The sequence below is a fragment of the Lytechinus pictus genome, chromosome 12, assembly GCF_037042905.1.
Source record: "Lytechinus pictus isolate F3 Inbred chromosome 12, Lp3.0, whole genome shotgun sequence".
Taxonomy (NCBI): domain Eukaryota; kingdom Metazoa; phylum Echinodermata; class Echinoidea; order Temnopleuroida; family Toxopneustidae; genus Lytechinus; species Lytechinus pictus.
The window spans coordinates 12,746,440-12,766,047 of record NC_087256.1 but is presented as its reverse complement, the minus strand read 5'-3'; the positions used below and the strand labels follow the sequence as shown (position 1 = coordinate 12,766,047).

General features: G+C 36.6%; 1 protein-coding gene across 1 annotated transcript; it reads right to left on the bottom strand.

The window, feature by feature from the left end:
• Positions 1–865: 865 nt before the first annotated feature.
• LOC129273547 (kynurenine/alpha-aminoadipate aminotransferase, mitochondrial-like) lies at positions 866–19,180 on the bottom strand. The gene is made up of 12 exons (XM_054910599.2): positions 18,793–19,180; positions 16,091–16,190; positions 11,581–11,649; positions 11,174–11,306; positions 10,629–10,703; positions 8,300–8,412; positions 6,919–7,078; positions 6,290–6,372; positions 4,274–4,370; positions 3,838–3,964; positions 3,294–3,505; positions 866–2,800 (listed from the first exon to the last, which is right to left on the bottom strand). The coding sequence occupies exons 1-12, from the start codon at positions 18,857–18,859 to the stop codon at positions 2,732–2,734; spliced, it is 1,305 nt and encodes a 434-aa protein (XP_054766574.2). The 5' UTR covers positions 18,860–19,180; the 3' UTR covers positions 866–2,731.
• Positions 19,181–19,608: the final 428 nt, after the last annotated feature.

Sequence of the window (19,608 nt, the reverse complement as noted above, 5' to 3'; positions counted from 1 at the left end):
GTGGCAACCCCAGAAAACAATAATTATTATTCATCCAACATATCTTAACGTAAGGGTGCAGGTGTGAAATGACGAGGAGGGGGGCGCGTATAATTAACTCATTATAACGAAATTATTGATTAAAATGTACAGGAATCTTAGTTAATTTTGATCATTAACTTTCTTTTTTGAAAGTTACTTTTTTTGAAGTGCACTGTCACAAAAATTACACCCTTTACAAAACACGTTATAGTACACCATACAAACGGGGACTCTCTTTAGGTTTCGAGTCTGATACCGAAGACAACGGGTATATCTCAGCTCAGATGGATGCAATCTTGTGTGTGTAGAAGATAAAAAGTTTGAAGATTTCAATATAAGTTTGTTTATATGATTACAATCCAATTCTATACTAAAGGTTTTAATATACATATCAGTGGAAGTAATTACACTTGACATTAATCGAAGGACGACACAAGAGCTATGGGGATTAAAATCAGAGGTATTTGGGAAAACGAAATGGAAACATGTGGAGAAAGATCGTAATAAAGTTAGGACGCAAGGGAAGAAAGGGAATGGGGAATGGGGCGGGGTGGGGAGACCGGGGGGAGGGTTTTCTATGATTTGACTCCGAAGAGATAGCCAGATCGAGAGTGTGCTGCAAACATTGCGTGTAATATTTTTTTCCCGAAAATGGATACTTGTTTGGTTAGTTCAACGCAGAAATGTGCCGTTTAATAACTTGCTTGCAATATAGCTCCTTGCACACAATAAGTGCAAATGTACAATAATGATACATCAATGAAATTAAATCTTTTAAATCATTGAAACGTCAATTTCACTTAGAGATCAATGAATTAAATATATGAACGCACAGATATATTTTGTGACGAAACATTTATTTTCCATTTTATTGCAAGAATCAAGAAGCAATATTGTATTACATAATTGATTTTAGGACCTATAAAATTACTTTTAATCGATCGGGAGTTTCTTTCAGATTCCATAATATTTGCTTATTGAAATACAGCGACTAGTTTCTATTTGTTTCTATGAGATAAGATATAAAACTGAAATAATCTAAAAAACCTTTCAATATTAATTTCATTTTTTTTTAAATCTCGGAACGGTTATAAAGCATATGGGATTGACCGAAACTTTTAATTCGAAATTGAAGCCGACAGTTTGATTGAAATGTTTAAAATCGTGATGGTGGTAATTATTTACTCGACATCAAATTTCTCACATTTTGAGAATGACAGAAAGAGTGGGAAATGACAATCGATGTCATACGTGTAATAGATTCCACAAGTCTATATGCTTCGTGGAAGGGCTAGTTGGGTGGTCTTCTTTCAAGACTGTTTAGATAAAGTCTTCATGTTGGTCTTCGGCTCATCTTTCCATCAATCAAAGCGTCCATGATACACGGAAATCTCAAATGCGTCCGAAAAAAATCTCTCAAATGAAACGCATTCTCTGGTTGGTCGGTTGTAAACTTTATCAAGCCAATCATCGTTCATTTAATGGTGAAGGAAAATGCCGAGATAAAGCTCTATGAAACTTTTTGTCATTTTACTTCTCAATTTTATTCAAGAATGCAGAAATAAGACCGTTTTCAATAACAAAAAAAATGTATATTTTTAAGGATTCAAATGACAAGGCCAGATATGATATGAAAAACTAAATACATGTAACTAATTTTCATATTTTGTCCAGATTCTACCTCATTGGATTGTAGTAGAGGGGGCAAACACTGGCTGGCTTTTTGTTATCAACTGAAAGAATAAAAACAGTCTGCCAAGGGTAAACGCATTCAAACATGGCTTTTAAACTCTAGGGGGGAAAGATAGCCATTACTGTCTCATAATAACGTCTCATGTCTATTTATAAACGTAGGATTAAAAAAAACTATTATTTGATTTTAAATACATTTTAGTGTAAACATAACTCAGCATGTGATGATAAGAATATTATTGCATAAATCCCTATGATATATAATTAAAAAAACACGTAAGAATATTGCAAGGATATATAAGTATGAAAAAAAAAGTTTTTAAGAGAGAAAACAATGGAGAAATCAGAAAATAACAATCCTGTGCGATACGGCCTAGAATCAAAGAACCCCAAAGGGAAAAAATATAACGAGAAGTTAAAATGAAAAAAAAAAAACAACAGTCGTCTTAATAGAATCATGAGGAATTAACTACTACAGCATTCAATACAAGTCAGCATAATTGAATAACCAAATGAAGATAATGTAAATAGAATACTGGATTATAACTTCAAAGCTATTTGGTCAGTTTTAATATATAGAGACTGAGAATAAATGAAAATATAATCAAATCATGTACACATATAGGCCTACACCAACCTCGCCTGATTTTAGGAAACAATTTCTAAGTACAAGCTACATATTAATAGGCCGTATATCAAATATTTTTTTTTTTTTGCCTTACTTGTAAAATTTATGATAAATGGTCAAAATATACGATGACCGAATTAGGTGTGAGAAAATCTATTCATTAGAGAAGGCCATGGTCGAGAGACATGAGTCGTTAAAATCCACCCCACCCCCCCCCCCCCCCCCCCTCCCCTCAGTTTTCCTTAGTTTTAGTGGCCAACATCATGCAGCATACACATTATGCTGGAAATAATGGTGATGGCCAAGATGACTGACAGATTGTGAAATAGATGGCGCTCTATCATTTTGTCCGTCCTAATGATTGGGTAGCCAGTGTACGTGGTACATGTCTCATGCACTGTTTGTTGTTGATTGTTTGGTCTTTGCTTCTTTCAGTGCAGTTGCCAATCTTTTCAGCCCCTGGAGAAAAATAAAGAAATACATCGACATGTAAATAGTGGATACTGCAATGAAATTACAGGAAGGAGCTTGAGTGTGATTATAATACATGAGAGACATAAATGTGGCTGTCAAAATACAAGCATTCAGTATGTATAGTGTGTAAATTTCCATATATAGTATGGTGGCCTAATCCCCTAATTCAGAATCATTTTGAGCGAGCGAAGCAAGCAAGCAATCTGAACAGAGAAGCATTAATTGTTTTTTTTAATAATATATTTGACATGTGAAAAAATAATAATAAGCTAGATGGAAAACAAAATCTGACTTCGAAATTTGCAAAACTAAACTTATTTGTCCCGAATATCCCACAATATGCAAATATGAGCATTGATCTGCACGGGTAGTGTATTGCCCGCCCGTGATTGCCCGATTCTATAACGCATGAAAATTACCAAATGTACTGTACTCCTTAATTAATCTGATGCTTGCAGCAACCACCTCTATACCTTACCTCTTCAAGGTCAGATTCCGAGACGTTTGAGAAGGATGCGCGTAGATAGGGGCACGATTGGTACTCTTCCAGGGTGAAAGGTCCACCTGGTACCATCATAAACTGGTTCTTTACGGCGAAGGAATAGATGAAACTCTCAGAGTTCCCTTCAAGTCCAATTAATTTTATCCATAAAAACATACCAGACTGTGGCACACTCCATGTAGCAAGCCCTGGGGTGAAAAGGAAAAGAAAGGAAAGTGTTTATAAAATTGTGTATCTTCTCTCTCTCTCTCTTTTTCTTCTAAAACCACCCCTTTCATTGAATGATAAAATTACTATAACAGGAACACTGACCTGTCCAACCCAGGCGGGGGGGGGGGGGGCTTAAGTATAAGGTCAGTATGGGTATGTCCGGGGCCCTTAAAGACCCCTTTCACGACTTGTCAGCAGTTCTTAAACACATCCATTTTCATTGACCAACCTGTTCTCCCCCTTTACTCCCTCGGGCCCTGTTCCTCCTAATTTCCACACAATCCCACATCCCTTATGATTTATTTTTTACCTGTGAGATGTTTTTGAGCAGCCTGGGCCACGATATCGCGTCGACGCTGATAGAAGTCTCTCAGATCATCGGCTCGACGTACGAACTCTTCTATACCCCATCGCCTTACAAGTTTATTGACCACCACCTATATCATGGTGTTTGAGATTTGAAAGCAAGGGGGAGGAATAATTTTTTTTTTTTGGGGGGGTGCAAGAAATAGGGAATTTATTTATCATGAAAGCATGTAAATCAATGTCATCATGAAAGTTTATGGATGTTGGGAGTAAATATTCATTATCTTGGTGACAGCGTGTATAATTGGGGCGGAATCCTTAGGGTTCGCATCCCCAAGAAAAAGACTGCGTTGAGAACGCCGGATGACGAATCGGCCAAAATACAAATGTTTATGAAATGCAGACTTACCATAGTGAATAAATTGTCAAAACTTACAAACCTGCGAAAATATGCTAGCATGCTGAACAGTAAACTGTAGGTCGTAGAACATTCGTGTTACTAACGCAGTAGGTCCCGACACCCAACCTAATCGGAACCTATAATTAATACATTGAAATTAATGAGTTTTAGGATAGATGGTGAATGAGTATTTGACATTAATTGAATACAAATGGCTATTATCCCAGGGCATACGATATGCTATCAATTCTTACTCAAGAAAAATGGTTTTGCAATGATTATATATATATATATATAGTGGCGTACCGGGGGTCACGGCATGGGGGGCACCAGCAAAAATTTTGAGTCACTTAGTGAGCGCGCGAAGCGCGCTCAGTTGCTAGGTATACTGACCTAATAGAGACATTTTAAGGACAGTGCCATTAAACGGATATGTATGCCACTTATCAAATAATGCGAGCGCGAAGCGCTAGCTGAAAAGTTTTGATATTCAGACCTAAAAAGGGAAATTATAAGCAAATTTTTGTAATCATGATACATAACTGTCTCGCTAAACAAACAATGCGAGCGCGAAGCGCGAGCTGAAATTTGTGTGTATATTGACACAAAAGAGGGACATTTTATGGACTTTATTTTAAGAATCCTTTAAGAGTATACATATCTCACCATAGTCATCTAATGCGAGTGCCAAGCGCTTGCTGATTTTGTTAGAATTACATCTAAACACCGAAGCACTTGTAGTCATTGTAATCATTATTAACATACGCATCTCACTAATCAAATATTGCGAGCGCGAAGCGCGAGCTGAAAATTTAGGAAATTCAGACATGAATAGGGGCATTCTAAGGCTTCTTTGTAGGAATTCACTAAGACCATACGTATTTCACTAACCAAATGATGCGAGCGCGAACTGAAAATTATTGATATTCAGATTAGAAAAAGGGACATTTTAAGGATTGATTTTAGGAATTAGATAAGATAAGATAAGATTTATTTTATTTATACACGGTTAAAAAGCCCAAACAGTTCACAGACTGATTTCCATTGGGGCCGTGTGGAACATACAATTGACAAAGTAAACATTTTAAAATCAGTGTATAACGAACAATATATATGGAAAAGGAGCATCAATGAAATATTACAAGACAATCATTGAAACGTGAAGAGGAGGGGAGGAGAAGAAAAAAAAAGGAAGAAGAAGAAGGGAAAAGTGAGAGGGAGACGAAAAAGAGAAAAGACAACAGAGAAGATAACAGAAGAAGAAAAGAAGAAGAAGAAAAAGAATAATAATGATAGTAAGAAAAAGACGAAGAAATTATATACCGTTTTCAAAAACGGTATAGGAAATTCAGACATGAATAGGGGCATTCCAAATCTTCTTTGTAGGAATTCACTAAGACCATACGTATCTTCATGAAGAGCAGACATATATCACCAATCCACTAATGCGAACGTAAGCAAGGACAGGAATGTTTTATATCAAGATCTTAAAATGGGGTAATCACTTTAAGTAGTCATGAAAAAGAAGGGTATGTCACTACATAAAACAATAATAACTCGAAAAGTGCGAGGAAATATATTTGGTGTATATTGACTTGAAAACTGGAGGATTTAGTACAGCAGGATTATATATCTCTTTACACAGACAATGCAAGCACCAGGAACGGTGAAGACATAGGCCCTGAGCAAATCATGTTTCATAAAGTTATGAAACAAATGATTCTCGTGTAATATAACATAACATAATTATAATGAATAACATTTTCTTCTTTCCCACTACGTTTCTCTTCCTTTCTCTTTCTTTTTCTCCTTTTCCCCGTTTTTTTGCCAGACGATGGGGGGGGGGGGGGTGGGGGGCACGTGCCTCCCCTCGTATATATAAGTCAAGGGAAATATACGTGTATGCGTGCCATTTGCGACGTTGAGATCTCTAATAATAAACATGCCCAGTTCTCTTTTTTGGGGGGTCGGAAAACACTGTTGAATCCTGTCAACAAAATTTAAAAGAATAACCACCGACAACTATTATAGCTGCGGCTTTTATCTACAGACTTACCCGGCACCCAGCACCTTCGAGAAGCTATCACACCGAATGACTCTCCCGTCAACGTCTAAAGATAAGTAAGATGGAAGTCGCTCCTAAAAAAACAAGAAAATTAATATTCAGCAGTTAAGGTTTTAACATTCAATTAAAAAAAACCATATTATTACATTTTTTTACACTTTGTGTAAAAAAATACAATATTCTTGCAATATACTCTCACTTTCACAATTTTCTTTTAGAATTTCCTTTCAGAAAACAACATGAAATTCCGATTTTGGGCCGACTTTACCCCCCCCCCCTCCGGTCCCCGGTTACAAATGCATCAAACCTATAGTGCGTCACTATGTATTAATTTGCTTGGGAATCGTTTCTAGATTTTCAAAGTTCTTCATCAACATTTTGTCAGACAACTTGTCAGGTCTGACAACTTTGATTGCTTGCAATTGGCTGAGCGGCAACGTTGCTATGGTTACTGTCGAATAAAACGGGATGAAACGTCGGACAACTCCTTTCATGAAAAGCTCTCCATGATGTTGCCGACAGTTACGATTCTTACTAAGTATATAGCTACCCCTCCCCACTCTCTCCATGCATTATCGCATCATGGGTACACGCACTGATATATTTTAAGAATGAAATACCTTTTTGAACTGTAAGAAGTAGTAGGAGTCATCTTCAATTATTATGAAATCATACTTCTGTGCAAGGGCGTATATCTTTTTTCGTTTTTCTAAAGTTGTCGTTTCTCCGGATGGATTGTTGCCGTTTGGTACTGTGTACATCACTTTAGGTCTTTCACTCCTGTAAATCATAATACCATTAAAGTAATTATATGAATGACTGTATAAATACTAAAAATAAAAAAAAGTTATAAAGTACAAAGAGAAACTTCGTGAGCTTGTCTGATAGTGCGCCTCTGCCTAAAGGCCACTTTTTGCTTTGTATAACTTTGGTATTCTTTTATTTTCTTTTAATCACCGCCTCGCTGAAAAACAGCAATATGGTGATTGCAGGCAACTATCATATCATCTTGAAAATTGTGGATAAATAAAGTCAAACAAGCAAACAAACAAACAAACCAACTAACTAACTAACTAACTCTTTCCAACCAACAAAATCAGACGAGGTGATTAAAACGTTTCGCGATCTGGTACAATTCGTACGTTTGACCGATTGGACGTATATATACAATGGTTACACAGTGGCGTACCTGGGATTTTTCACAGGGGGGCAAAACTGTCCGCCAAAAAATTTGACAAGCAAAAAAAAAAAAAAAGGTCTTCAATCACAAATGAAGGATTTCGTACCAGAAAAAAATTTGACATGCAAAAAAAAGCTCGTCAGGGGGGGGCAATAAAGGTCTTCAAGCTCGTCAGGGGGGCAGGGATACGTCCTTTGCATGGGTTGTGGCTCGTCAGGGGGGAATACTGCCCCCTCTGCCCCCCCCCCCCGTAGGTACGCTAGTGTGGTTACATCAATGAGGTATTTTTAATGATATAAGGATACAAAAATAAATGGTTTCACACGCCATGTCTGACTCTCAGCTTATATACGCTGCTTATTTGGACAGAAGGATGCTAAAATCACCATTTTAAAGGGTCGAGGATTAACGACATTTTTCAAATCATTATATTAGCGTTTGTTAACATTTATCACGATCAATCTAGTCAATATCGCCTAAATAGCACGGTCTGAAAAAACAATTAACTAACTTTGAAGTTATACAGTCGTCATCAGAGGAGTAATTAAAAGAATTTATATTCAAAGAAATGTAGATTCTTGTCAAAATGATAAGAATTTCCTTTAGACTTAAACATAATGGCAAGGATTTTGTTTTATACAGAAATTGTATTAAGAGCCCTCTGATGAAGTATTTATTTAACTTTGTGTATATAGACTGTTTAACAGTGGGCTACAATCTAACATTTTGAAAATGTTATTATTCATCAGAGCTGTTATATTATTTCAGTTTTAGAGTAAAATGGGCAATGTTGGAGAGGGGGATGAGGGGTTTTATCTTACCATTTCTTTTCATCCGATCCATCATACTTTGAGAGTATCTCTTCAAGCTGTTCGATATTTGGTCCATCTTCTTCAGTTCTTAAGGATATAGGCTCTGCCTCGTATCGTCGTAACTTCATATTTTTAACGGGGGAAAAATGATAAAAGTACAAAGCCGTGAATTTTGTCACCTATATACTATACGATACCCCCCTTAACATTTCTTTAAATGATTATGGTAACCCTTACAATTTTCCGGCATTGGGGAAGCAAAGAATGTGTACCCGATCGCCACTTAAAGTATGAAGAAAAGAGAGAAAATGGAGGAAAAAAATAAATTTCATGTGATGATGAAAAAAAAAAACAGCAACCAAGAATGGAATGGAGCGATTTCAGCACTCTCTGCTTGCCCATGTAACTGTTATTATTAGCTATACCACTACCGTCCTGGAAAAAAAGGGGGTAGTGGGTCAGGGGCGGATCCAGGATCCCCCCCCCCCCAAGGGGGGGGGCACATTTTCCCAAGGCAAGGAAAGTTTGACAAGGTCCTCACTTGTGTATGAACGACATATTCCCATTAAAATATTTGCTGTGACTGTTAAAGGGGGGGGGGGGCCAACTTGTGTATGAACGACATATTCCCATTAAACATATATGCTGTGACTGTTAAAGGGGGGGGGCACATTTTCCCAAGGCAAGGAAAGTTTGACAAGGTCCTCACTTGTGTATGAACGACATATTCCCATTAAAATATTTGCTGTGACTGTTAAAGGGGGGGGGGGCCAACTTGTGTATGAACGACATATTCCCATTAAACATATATGCTGTGACTGTTAAAGGGGGGCACACTTGTGTATGAACGACATATTCCCATTAAAAATATTTGCTGTGACTCTTAAAGGGGGGCACACTTGTGTATGAACGACATATTCCCATTAAAAATATTTGTTGTGACTCTTAAAGGGGGGCACACTTGTGTATGAACGACATATTCCCATTAAAAATATTTGTTGTGACTCTCAAAGGGGGGCACACTCGTGTATGAGCGAGATATTTACATTAAAGATATTGACTATGAATCTTAGAAGGGGAGGGGGCACGGGCAACAACCCCCCACCCCCGGATCCGCCAAGTGTGTGGGTAGTGTTAGCTCTTCTTCTCCTCCTCTAAAGGAAGTTCTATAATTCCAGAATCACACAGATACGGAATCTTAAGGGAAGACCAGAAGACGGGTTAAATGACGAGAAGACGACGGCAGGTTCGACTTGTTTGGAACAAGAAGAAAAAATGTCGAGTTGTTGAAACTTGGCATGTCGACTTGTTCGGAAATGAAGACAGGATGACGAGTTCTTGAAACTTATAGTAAGTCGACTTTTTTGTGATAAGGAGACAATCTGACGAGTTGTTGGAATTCATCAAGTCGACTTGTTCGGAAAGGAAAATAGGATGACGAGTTCTTGAAACTTATAATAAGTCGACTTGTTTGTGATAAGGAGACAATCTGACGAGTTGTTGGAATTCATCAAGTCGACTTGTTCGGAAATGAAAACAGGATGACGAGTTCTTGAAACTTATAGTAAGTCGACTTGTTTGTGATAAAGAGACAATCTGACGAGTTGTTGGAATTAATCAAGTCGACTTGTTCGGAAATGAAAATAGGACGACGAGTTGTTGAAACTTATAGTAAGTCGACTTGTTTGTGATAAGGAGACAATCTTACGAGTTGTTGTAATTCATCAACTCGACTTGTTCGGAAATGAAAATAGGATGATGAGTTGTTGAAACTTGGTAAGTCGACTTGTTTGCTACAAGAAGACAAAATTAAAAATTATTGAAATTTGGCAAATCGACTTCTTTGGAACTGTATATAAGATGCCGGGTACCAAAATGCAACAACTCATCATCTTTTCTTCTCCCAAACAAGTCCACTTACCAAGATTCAACAACCCGTCATCTTTTTTTTTCATTTCCGAACAAGTCGACTTCCCAAGTTCCAATAACTCGTCATTTTGTTTTCTTGTCCCAAACAAGTCGACTGATCAAGTTCCAATAACTCGTCTTCTCGTCATTTAACCTGCCTTTTCGTCTTCTTATCTCGTCATTTTGCCTGGCACTTATAAACTTCAGTAGATCATGCATTTTGGTGGTGAAAGGTTATTCGCCAAACTTAATGACAAAATAAAGAGAAAAGTTAACGGAAATCCAATCTTCATTGGTCAGATATGACCCTTTCCTCATCATATTTCCATGTACCCATATGCTTGCATACCACTGCAATGGCAACATGTCGTCGGCGATAGAGGTTCAATTGCATGAATCGGGGATGACATTTCTCTGTACATTGTCTTACCATTCCAGTGAATGCAGCATAGAAGTAATCAGTGACAATAACTTTATCTCCAGGATTCACGAGGGTGGATACAGCCTAAATAATAAAGGAAATGACAGAGCGAGAAAAAATATTTCCTTAAAATCTAAAGATTGATTTTTAAATTTATTTTAGCGAACATCATCCAACTGTCGATGGTAACGAGACAAAGATCACCAACAAAATCAGCAAATTTGCCACAATATGATGAATAATCATCGCTATTTTGCACTACCACGAAGGCCACCATAAACACAACCCTCAACACCAATACCAGTTTCTATATTTCCAAATAATTTTATCTATACAGTCTCCCCTCTCGGATCCCTCCATCTCCCTTTCTCTTTTCCCGCTTCCCATCTCCATTATCTTTCTAACATTTCTCCTTCTCTTCTTCCCACTCTCTCTCCTCTTCCCCCCCCCCCCCTCCCGCGTGCCAGCTCACCTCTTTACCCGAATTTCTCCTTATCTTAATCTCTCTCTCTTTCTCTCCTCATCTCTCCAGTCTCCATCCTTTTTCCTATTACCCCACTGATGCCATGGATCCCTCCAGCATTCACGATAACCCTCAATGCTTTCTCCTTGTTCTCATCGCCATAGGTTGGTGGATTGTGCATCTTCATTGTCAGTTCTGTCACCCATTCACGCAGAGGGACGATCCTGCCATGAAAATGTTGGGAGATCACGTTCCATTAATTTACTTTTCAATCATCATGATTTAAACGCGTACAAATAATATTATTTTCATTCATTTGACGGACGATAAAACGGTCTGCATAGATTTTAAAAAAAGTGCGTTGTTTAGGGAATAAAGCACCGTGCTATTTCTCCATTTTTTACATGTATAAGAAAAGCTGACAAAAGTTGTAGGATATCGAATATGAATTGAATATAACCAATTAATGCAATGCTAGATATGTAAAAAATAGTTTACCCATCAGAAAGATTGTATTGTTGAGCTACTTTCATATCTTCCTCGCTCAACTCTATCGTAGCGCCATCTCTGAAATAAAAAAACAAACAAAAAAGGAAAAAAAGAAAGGTGTGATATTGCAAAGAAAATTCCCTCAAGCAGCCATTTTCACGATGTTGGAGAGTAAACAATAAATCCTGTGCATCAATCATTTGTTTTTATGGGTCCAAAATTCAAGTTTCCCATTGACATCGTTGTTATTTCTTCCAACATGTATGGCTGCTTGTGACGTGAGAACCCTCTCCAGACCTGAATTGGTACTATAGTCATTTAAAGGGGTACAAACAAAATTATATCTAATATTTATTATTTCTGAAAAAATAGAGTAAAATTCACTGAGCAAAATGATGGATATTTTATCAAAATCTGATACCAAATGATATACGACGTTATTGAATTTAAAAGTAAAGTATTATTACTTTACTTTACAAACTTTCTCATTATGGAATACGTGGAATTGCCTTGGAGTGGTTCAGGAATTACCTTAAAGATAGAAAACAATATGTTTATTTAAATAATCACATCTCTGATCAACATGACATTAATTGTGGTGTCCCACAAGGTAGTATATTAGGGCCTCTTTTATTCATTATTTACATTAACGATTTTCACAGATCATCTGACATTCTTTCGTTTATTCTTTTTGCAGATGATTCCAATGTATTTTTTGCTCACAAAAACCCTCACACCCTAGTTTAGATTATGAATTTGGAATTGCTAATTTGACTCAATGGATACGTGCCAATAAACTATCTCTTAATTTAAACAAAACCAAATATATGATATTTAGTAATTATATTGAATATTTACCTTCTGACATAATCTTTGATGATACACCTTTACAATATGTTTCCCAAATTAAATTTTTAGGAATTATAGTTGATAATAAACTTTCTTGGAAACCTTACGGTCTTAATGTGAGCAAAATATTATCTCGTAATATTGGTGTAATTAATAAGTTAAAACACTCTTTTCCTTCCGTCACATTACTCATGTTATACTCCTCTTTGATTTTACCTTACCTTAATTATGGAATATTAGCCTGGGGTAATACCTACAATTCTTTATTGGACAAAATATTAATTTTACAAAAGAAAACACTCCGAATTATATGTAATGCACCAGTTCGTTCTCATACAGATCCATTGTTTCTGAAACATAAAATCATGAAAATAAAAAAATTATATTTGTTTCAATTAGGTCAATTCATGTTTAAATATAAAAATAATTCGTTGCCACGCATATTTGATTCCATGTTTCCCCGAAACAAATCCCTCCATAACTATCCCACCAGGCAGTCAAATGAATATCACTTGCCCCTTCTTAGAACGCTTCTAGCACAAAATACTTACTTATACACAGGTCCAAGATTTTGGAATTCCCTTGACGATGAGATTAAAGACGCTCGTTCTTTACTGTCCTTTAAAAACAAACTAAAATTTATGCTCCTAAAGTCTTAATGAATTATGTTTATTATTCTAAAATAAAATTTTGTATCTTTTATTGCTAGTCTATTATCTATGTTTATACAGAACATGACATATTTTTTCCAGTTAGACATAAGATTTAAAATACAAAAGTTATAGCTTGTCTATACGTTATATTCTACTTTTTATATTGTCAATGTGTATGTGTGTATGTCCGTATGTAAGGGTGCGTGTGTATGTGTGTATATGTATGTATATATATATGTGTATATATATGTTCATGATGTGTATGTATGTGTAGACATAATATATATGCAGCAGCACTAGCGTACCTACGGGGGGGGGCAGGGGGGGCACTCTGCCCCCCCTGACGAGCCACAACCCATACAAAAGACATATACCTGCCCCCCCCCCCTGACGAGCTTAAAAGACCTTTTTTGTCCCCCCTGATGAGCTAGAAGACCTTATTGCCCCCCCCCCCTGACGAGCTTGAAGACCTTTTTTTTCCTTTTTTTTTTTTTTGCTTGTATAATTTTTTGGCGGCCGATTCTGCCCCCCTGTGGAAAATCCTAGGTACGCCACTGTGCAGCAGATTAGCTTTGCATCCCTCTCCCTATCTCTATTTTTCTTTCTATATTCTAGGCAGTTGTCATCGTAGTATTGTCCACCCTCATGTACCTGTGTTGTGTTGTGTCGTGTTATTGTCTTTTGTCTCTGAATTTCACAATCCTGTATATAAGATTTTTTTTGCCCCTTTCGTTATCTTCATGTATTCCTTTACGTATATTTCAATATTCTTTCTATCCTAACTTTTTGAGGGGTACACATTTTACAAGCTTTGCTTTTCAGTGGACCCCTCCATTCTTCTCATGATATATGATTATATTGATTTAATCATATTGATTATATTGATTTAAATTTGACATGCATGTTAATCTATATTTGAATCACTTATTGAATATGTATATTATTTATTCAATGTTGAATTTTGTTCATGCTTTTATTTAAATTGAATTGATTTATCATGTAATTATTTGTATTATGTTGAAGAATGAAAAATAAATTGAATTGAATTGAATTGAATATTTTGTAAAAAACCATATTATGCACATCTTCATAAGTATGCAACAGGTGGGCTGATGTCATGTCCCTTTTTTACCTATTCTTATGCTTCTACATGAAATCCTAATTATTTCATATTCATTCACGTGTGTATGATAATGTTACACAATAATAAGTTTTCAATCAATTTTCATTTAATTCTTGATAGACAAAATGTTAATAGATATCATTTTGTATAATAAAATGCAAAGGAATAAATGGGGATATGACATCATCAGCTTGCTCATTACATATTCATGAAGGCATGCATAGAATAATTTCACCGGATTGATGCAATCTTTAGAATTGTAATTCCTTGTCTGATTTCGATGAAATTCTCAGTAATATGTTTATCTGATTCTACTTTATCTTCTCAAATCATATTATTTTCAATCTGGAGTAAAGCCGAACGGATTTCTGTTCATTTGACATTGCACCACGTGAGCCCGTTCGTATCACCAAACACTGAAAAGGTGAATGGTTGATGTTTCCTTTTTGTTCCTATTTAGTTCCTACACTGCGACTACATTTTAAGTTGTTAAAGGGGAATACATTTTCGATACTTTTTCCCGATGTTTTTCCTTCTCTCACATTAGAAGTCTACAAAGTGATCTTAATAAAGGAAAAAATCTCATAAAAGTCGGATGTGAAAAAAATGGTTTCCAAGATCTGTACAAGAAATGGCCATGTGATTTCGATTTGATGACATTCATAAGCTGTAATGTTTAACCAACCAATCTATAATAAAACATGTCCGTAAAATACGTCGGGCCCAATAGAATAATGGTTTGTTGCCAATTATTTCTTACACCATATAATATAGCTTTATAAAGTTTTACAATGGTGCTAACAGAATGATAAAGGCACGGGATCTAGGGGTAATTGTCGAGAATGAACTAGGAATGAAGTCCCATGTTAACAATATTTGTAGGGCTGCTGCAATTGGGTTACACAAAATTGGGAAAATGAGAAAATATCTTGATAGGAAAACAACAGAAAAGTTAGTACATGCCTTCATCTTAAGTCACTTAGATAATAATAATAGTTTACTATTCGGAATACAGGAATCGCTTCTTGATAAATTACAACACATCCAAAATTCTGCTGCAAGACTTATAACTCGAAAAGGAAAATTTGAACACATCACCCCTATCTTATCTGACCTTCACTGGCTACCCATTCGATCAAGGATCAAATATAAACTTATCATATTAACATTCAAATGTATTCATGGTATTGCCCCTGCTTATCTTCAAGAACTTGTCCAGATTCATAAACCCAAGCGTAATCTCCGTTCTGGCTCACAAAATCTTCTCTCTGTAATTACTGTCAAGACCAAATCATATGGGGATCGGGCTTTCCAGAAAGCTGCACCAGCACTATGGAATTCTCTACCACTGACATTAAGAAATATTACCCAGCTTGAGAAATTCAAAGTTCAATTAAAAACCCACCTCTTTCAGAATGTTTGATTTAGTCAATCGCGCATAGAGACATGTAGGTGTTATGCGTTTTTAAGAAATGTACTATTATTATTATTATTATTATTATAAAGACCAATGTTTTGGAAGGTCAACCAACCGAGCAGGTTTTGTAGTCTATTATATAATCACATTCGGCTTCAAATGCCACACCCCTTGTACATGTTATACTCTTCCCAATAATCATGCAGTCTCTTCTTTTTTTCCCCCGGTATGGTCCACCCCGGCTCCATCTATTTTCTATGCCAGTTCAACCTAGTTTGCTGTGCAAACCCTTCACTCGAGTTAAGGGTTTGAATGTGCAGCCTACTCATGCCTTGTGTACTGAAGGCCTCGAAAAAGCAAGTTTTGTATGTGCTAGTCTTTGCGTGGAGACACACTTGCTGATCAAAGTTTCAATCAGGGTCTGTGCCTGCAGACTAGTTCTACCCCTGATCGTCCAATATTCTACCGTTTACGAACCTGAGATTGAACTTCGCCCCTACAAGGTACGTCCGGTCATCGTTTGGCATTCCAGGGGCCATGTCAATGACAGGAAGAGGACTTTCCAGAGCCAGCCTATCTGAAAAGTCAAGACAGAGGACAATCCCCAGTGACTTTGGTGGTGAAATCGGTCCAAGCAGTGAGGGGGGGGGGGGGGGTGATCACAATAAGGTTCTTTCCGGTTGAAAAAATCAACTTAAAAACATTACTATTTCTTCACATCATTTCATAATTTGTTCCAATGCTCCCTCTAATAGGAACGGTTTAATTGTCTGCATAGTAAACATAAAAAATTCGAAAGTTTGCCAAACATAGCAACGTGTAATCGCTGGATTCTACAGTGCGTATAAAACAAAAAAGGTTTACACTTAGAAAAATCCTGTAAAATTATACATTTGTAATATCTTGAAGATTTTTCCACATTTTAACAATGGTACAGATCCATTTAAGCAAATGAAGATATAATTGTCGAAAAGTATTTCCGCTTGAGTGAGCACCATTTACTTTTGAAAAGTAAGTGAAAAATGATTTGCGCACAACTTTGAAATAGTTATGCGAATAAAAGTAGACCTTAATCATGAAGAACACGTGGAATTTAGCTAGTAAAATTGATTTGAAGATATCTTTTACCTTTCTTAACTTGTTCCCTTGCCCAAAACACTTCGAAGAGTGCATTGCGCCCACCCCACTCCCCCACACACCAAGGCCATTGTGACGATATTTGCTTTACACTGAGCTGTGATTTACATGAAATGGCTTAAGCTTGATTTTCATTTTGTTAATCATTGTCAAGCTTAGAAAAAGTGTAGAGAATTAAGTATTAAATGAAAAATGAAATGTAAACCCACTTTAAATGATAAAACCTTAGTGAAAAATGCTGGAGATGTCTGATATAAACTTTTGTTCAGGTTTATTTATTTCCTCAGATCCAGCTGGCACAAAAAGGGTAAAGTTTGTGCTTACTAAGTGTTGAAATTTCAATTTGGATGGCAAAATTGTTGCTAAATGCTTGAATGTATCCGTTTTATTTCAATTGACTAAAAGTGCAAGGGAAATGTATGAGAAATGGTTCGCATGGTAAGTTTGATTTCGCCCTTCCCCTTGACACAGCGTGAAAACGAGCATTTCTGCGCAAACAGATTTCTGCGAGCTTTACAAAAATGGACAGTGCTCACTCAAGTGTAATATTCTGTCAAAACTTTTACTTTCATTGGATAGATGAGACCCAAACCCAAGATTATATGTGAAAAAATTACCCACATGTATATTTTTGAATTCCCAGGGCTTTTTCAAAGTGTAAACTTTTTTTTGGATACGCACTGTATATTGAAGTTCATTCATTACCATGATTACTATCAGATTAAAAGAATATCTCATTCACTGGCGTATATATCGAAGCAGTGAACCCATTGTTCAGGTGGGATGAACTATTGTTTCACCCCCCCCCCTCATTTGAATAGTATGACGTCATGGATTTTTAGCCCCTGATCATTACAAGGGATTCCAAGGAAAGAAATAGTCATTAATTTGAATCGAACAGACAATTAAAAACTGGTCAAAAGGTAATGATTATCACTGCATGATATCCATTACCTTTTGACCAGTTATCAGGATAGTAGTGCCTACGAGTACAACCAGAAGTGTCAAAGAAATAGATTGCGAATGAAAGTCAAGTCTTGAAAACTAAAATTAGTGGAGTCGCAAAATGACCTCAATATCATGCTCTATCCCCCGACAGAACAGCGCAAACCTGACTTCGTGATCAGATTAAACCATGCAAATGAAAAGTGGTCTGACTCCGCTGCATTTTAAAATCGGATTAAGTATACGTTTCAGAGCTTATATAACTTTAGAACTGAAATAGGCTTCAAATAAGAAGCCATATGAAAATAATGAAATCCCTTTTCCCCTTCTTCAAAATAACAAAATGGATTCGTTATAACTGGACCGGATCATAATAACATGTGAAAGGTTTATGCTTATATGAAATTTAAAAGAATGCATCTAATAAGAGCAATTCAGAGACCACTTTGGGTGCTGATTTTTCTTTATGGTAATGTATGTATACATGTATGTATCTGCAGCGATGGAAATGCACACCTGAAACATGACCTCGAGTCACATGACCTGAGGTTCCGGCTGGGGTTATATTTTCATACTTAAAATTTTTAAATAACCCTTTCCGTCATTTGTACAGAAATAGATTGTTTGACCCCCTAAAAACATTTTTTTTTAAAATCTCCGTAATTAAAGAAGTCTTGGGGAAAAAAAGAAAATGTGTTACTGGTCTGTATGGTGTGATGACCGCGACTGAAGGCTAACCCGAAAGCTCCCTTCCACCTAACATAGCAACAATAACACGTTGCATAATCACATGCAAATCAACATTCCCCCTCAATTGAGATGATAAAATTCTCTTTCTATACAATGCTAAGAGAATTTCGCATTCTATTTTTAAAGTCCCCCATGGCCGCCATTAAAGTTACGCCGCTGGATTCATCATTCTATGACGTCGAGAAACCCTAGATAATTATGACCAACTGTCATGGCGCCCTTGAAGCCGGCCAAGATATCAATTCGTCCTTGACATCAAACGATATTAATTTTTTTAAATCGAATTTGCAAGGATCAGTCTGCCATATACGGGAAAAAAAGATTGATTGATAACAATTATTACTCACGAAATAATCTGATAGGTGACGGCTGGGAGAGTACCGCCCTTCGAGTAAGAAACTTGTCATAATCCATGATAGTGATCTGTGCATCAACAAAATTAGTTCGTAGTATATCGTGTTAATGGAAAGTGGTCAAATCACACAGAACCAAGAAAGGTAGTGATTATTTATCTAGGCAAAAAACAGTATCTTGTTCCGGTTGCAGACTAAGACCAAAACATGCAGAACGGTTTCCCCTTTAAAAAAAAAATCCGGACCAGCTAGTCTACCGGACGGTTCTTAGTATACATGTAGGTCGACAATGACTAGGTAAATTCCTCAGTACTATTGGCCTCATACTTGACATCCAGAGAAAGCAGATTCCAGCTGCAGAAGGTTGCACTTTGCTCACTCTATATTTGTTTAAACTCATCGGTGTAACATGGATCGTAAATCATGTTAACGAACATGACGACAGTATGTACCGGGTCGGGGACAGGGGCGCTAGCCTGATCGAAAAGCGACCTGTTATTGACTGCAGCAGTTACCCATGAAGACGATACAAATCTCAACAATCAAACAATGCGAGCGCTGAAAATTATTGATATTCCGACCTGAAAAGTGGAAATTTTAGGCACTTTTTGTAATCATGCACAGGATGGGTATGTAACTAAACAATTGATGCGAGCGCAAAGCGCGAGCGGAAAAAAATTAGACCTTAAAAACCGGACACTCTATTCATATTTTGTAATCATGAAAAGGATGGGTATCTCTTTACATGAATAATACGAGCTCGAAGCGCGAGCAGAAAATGTTTGCTATTCTGCTATGACACTGGATAAT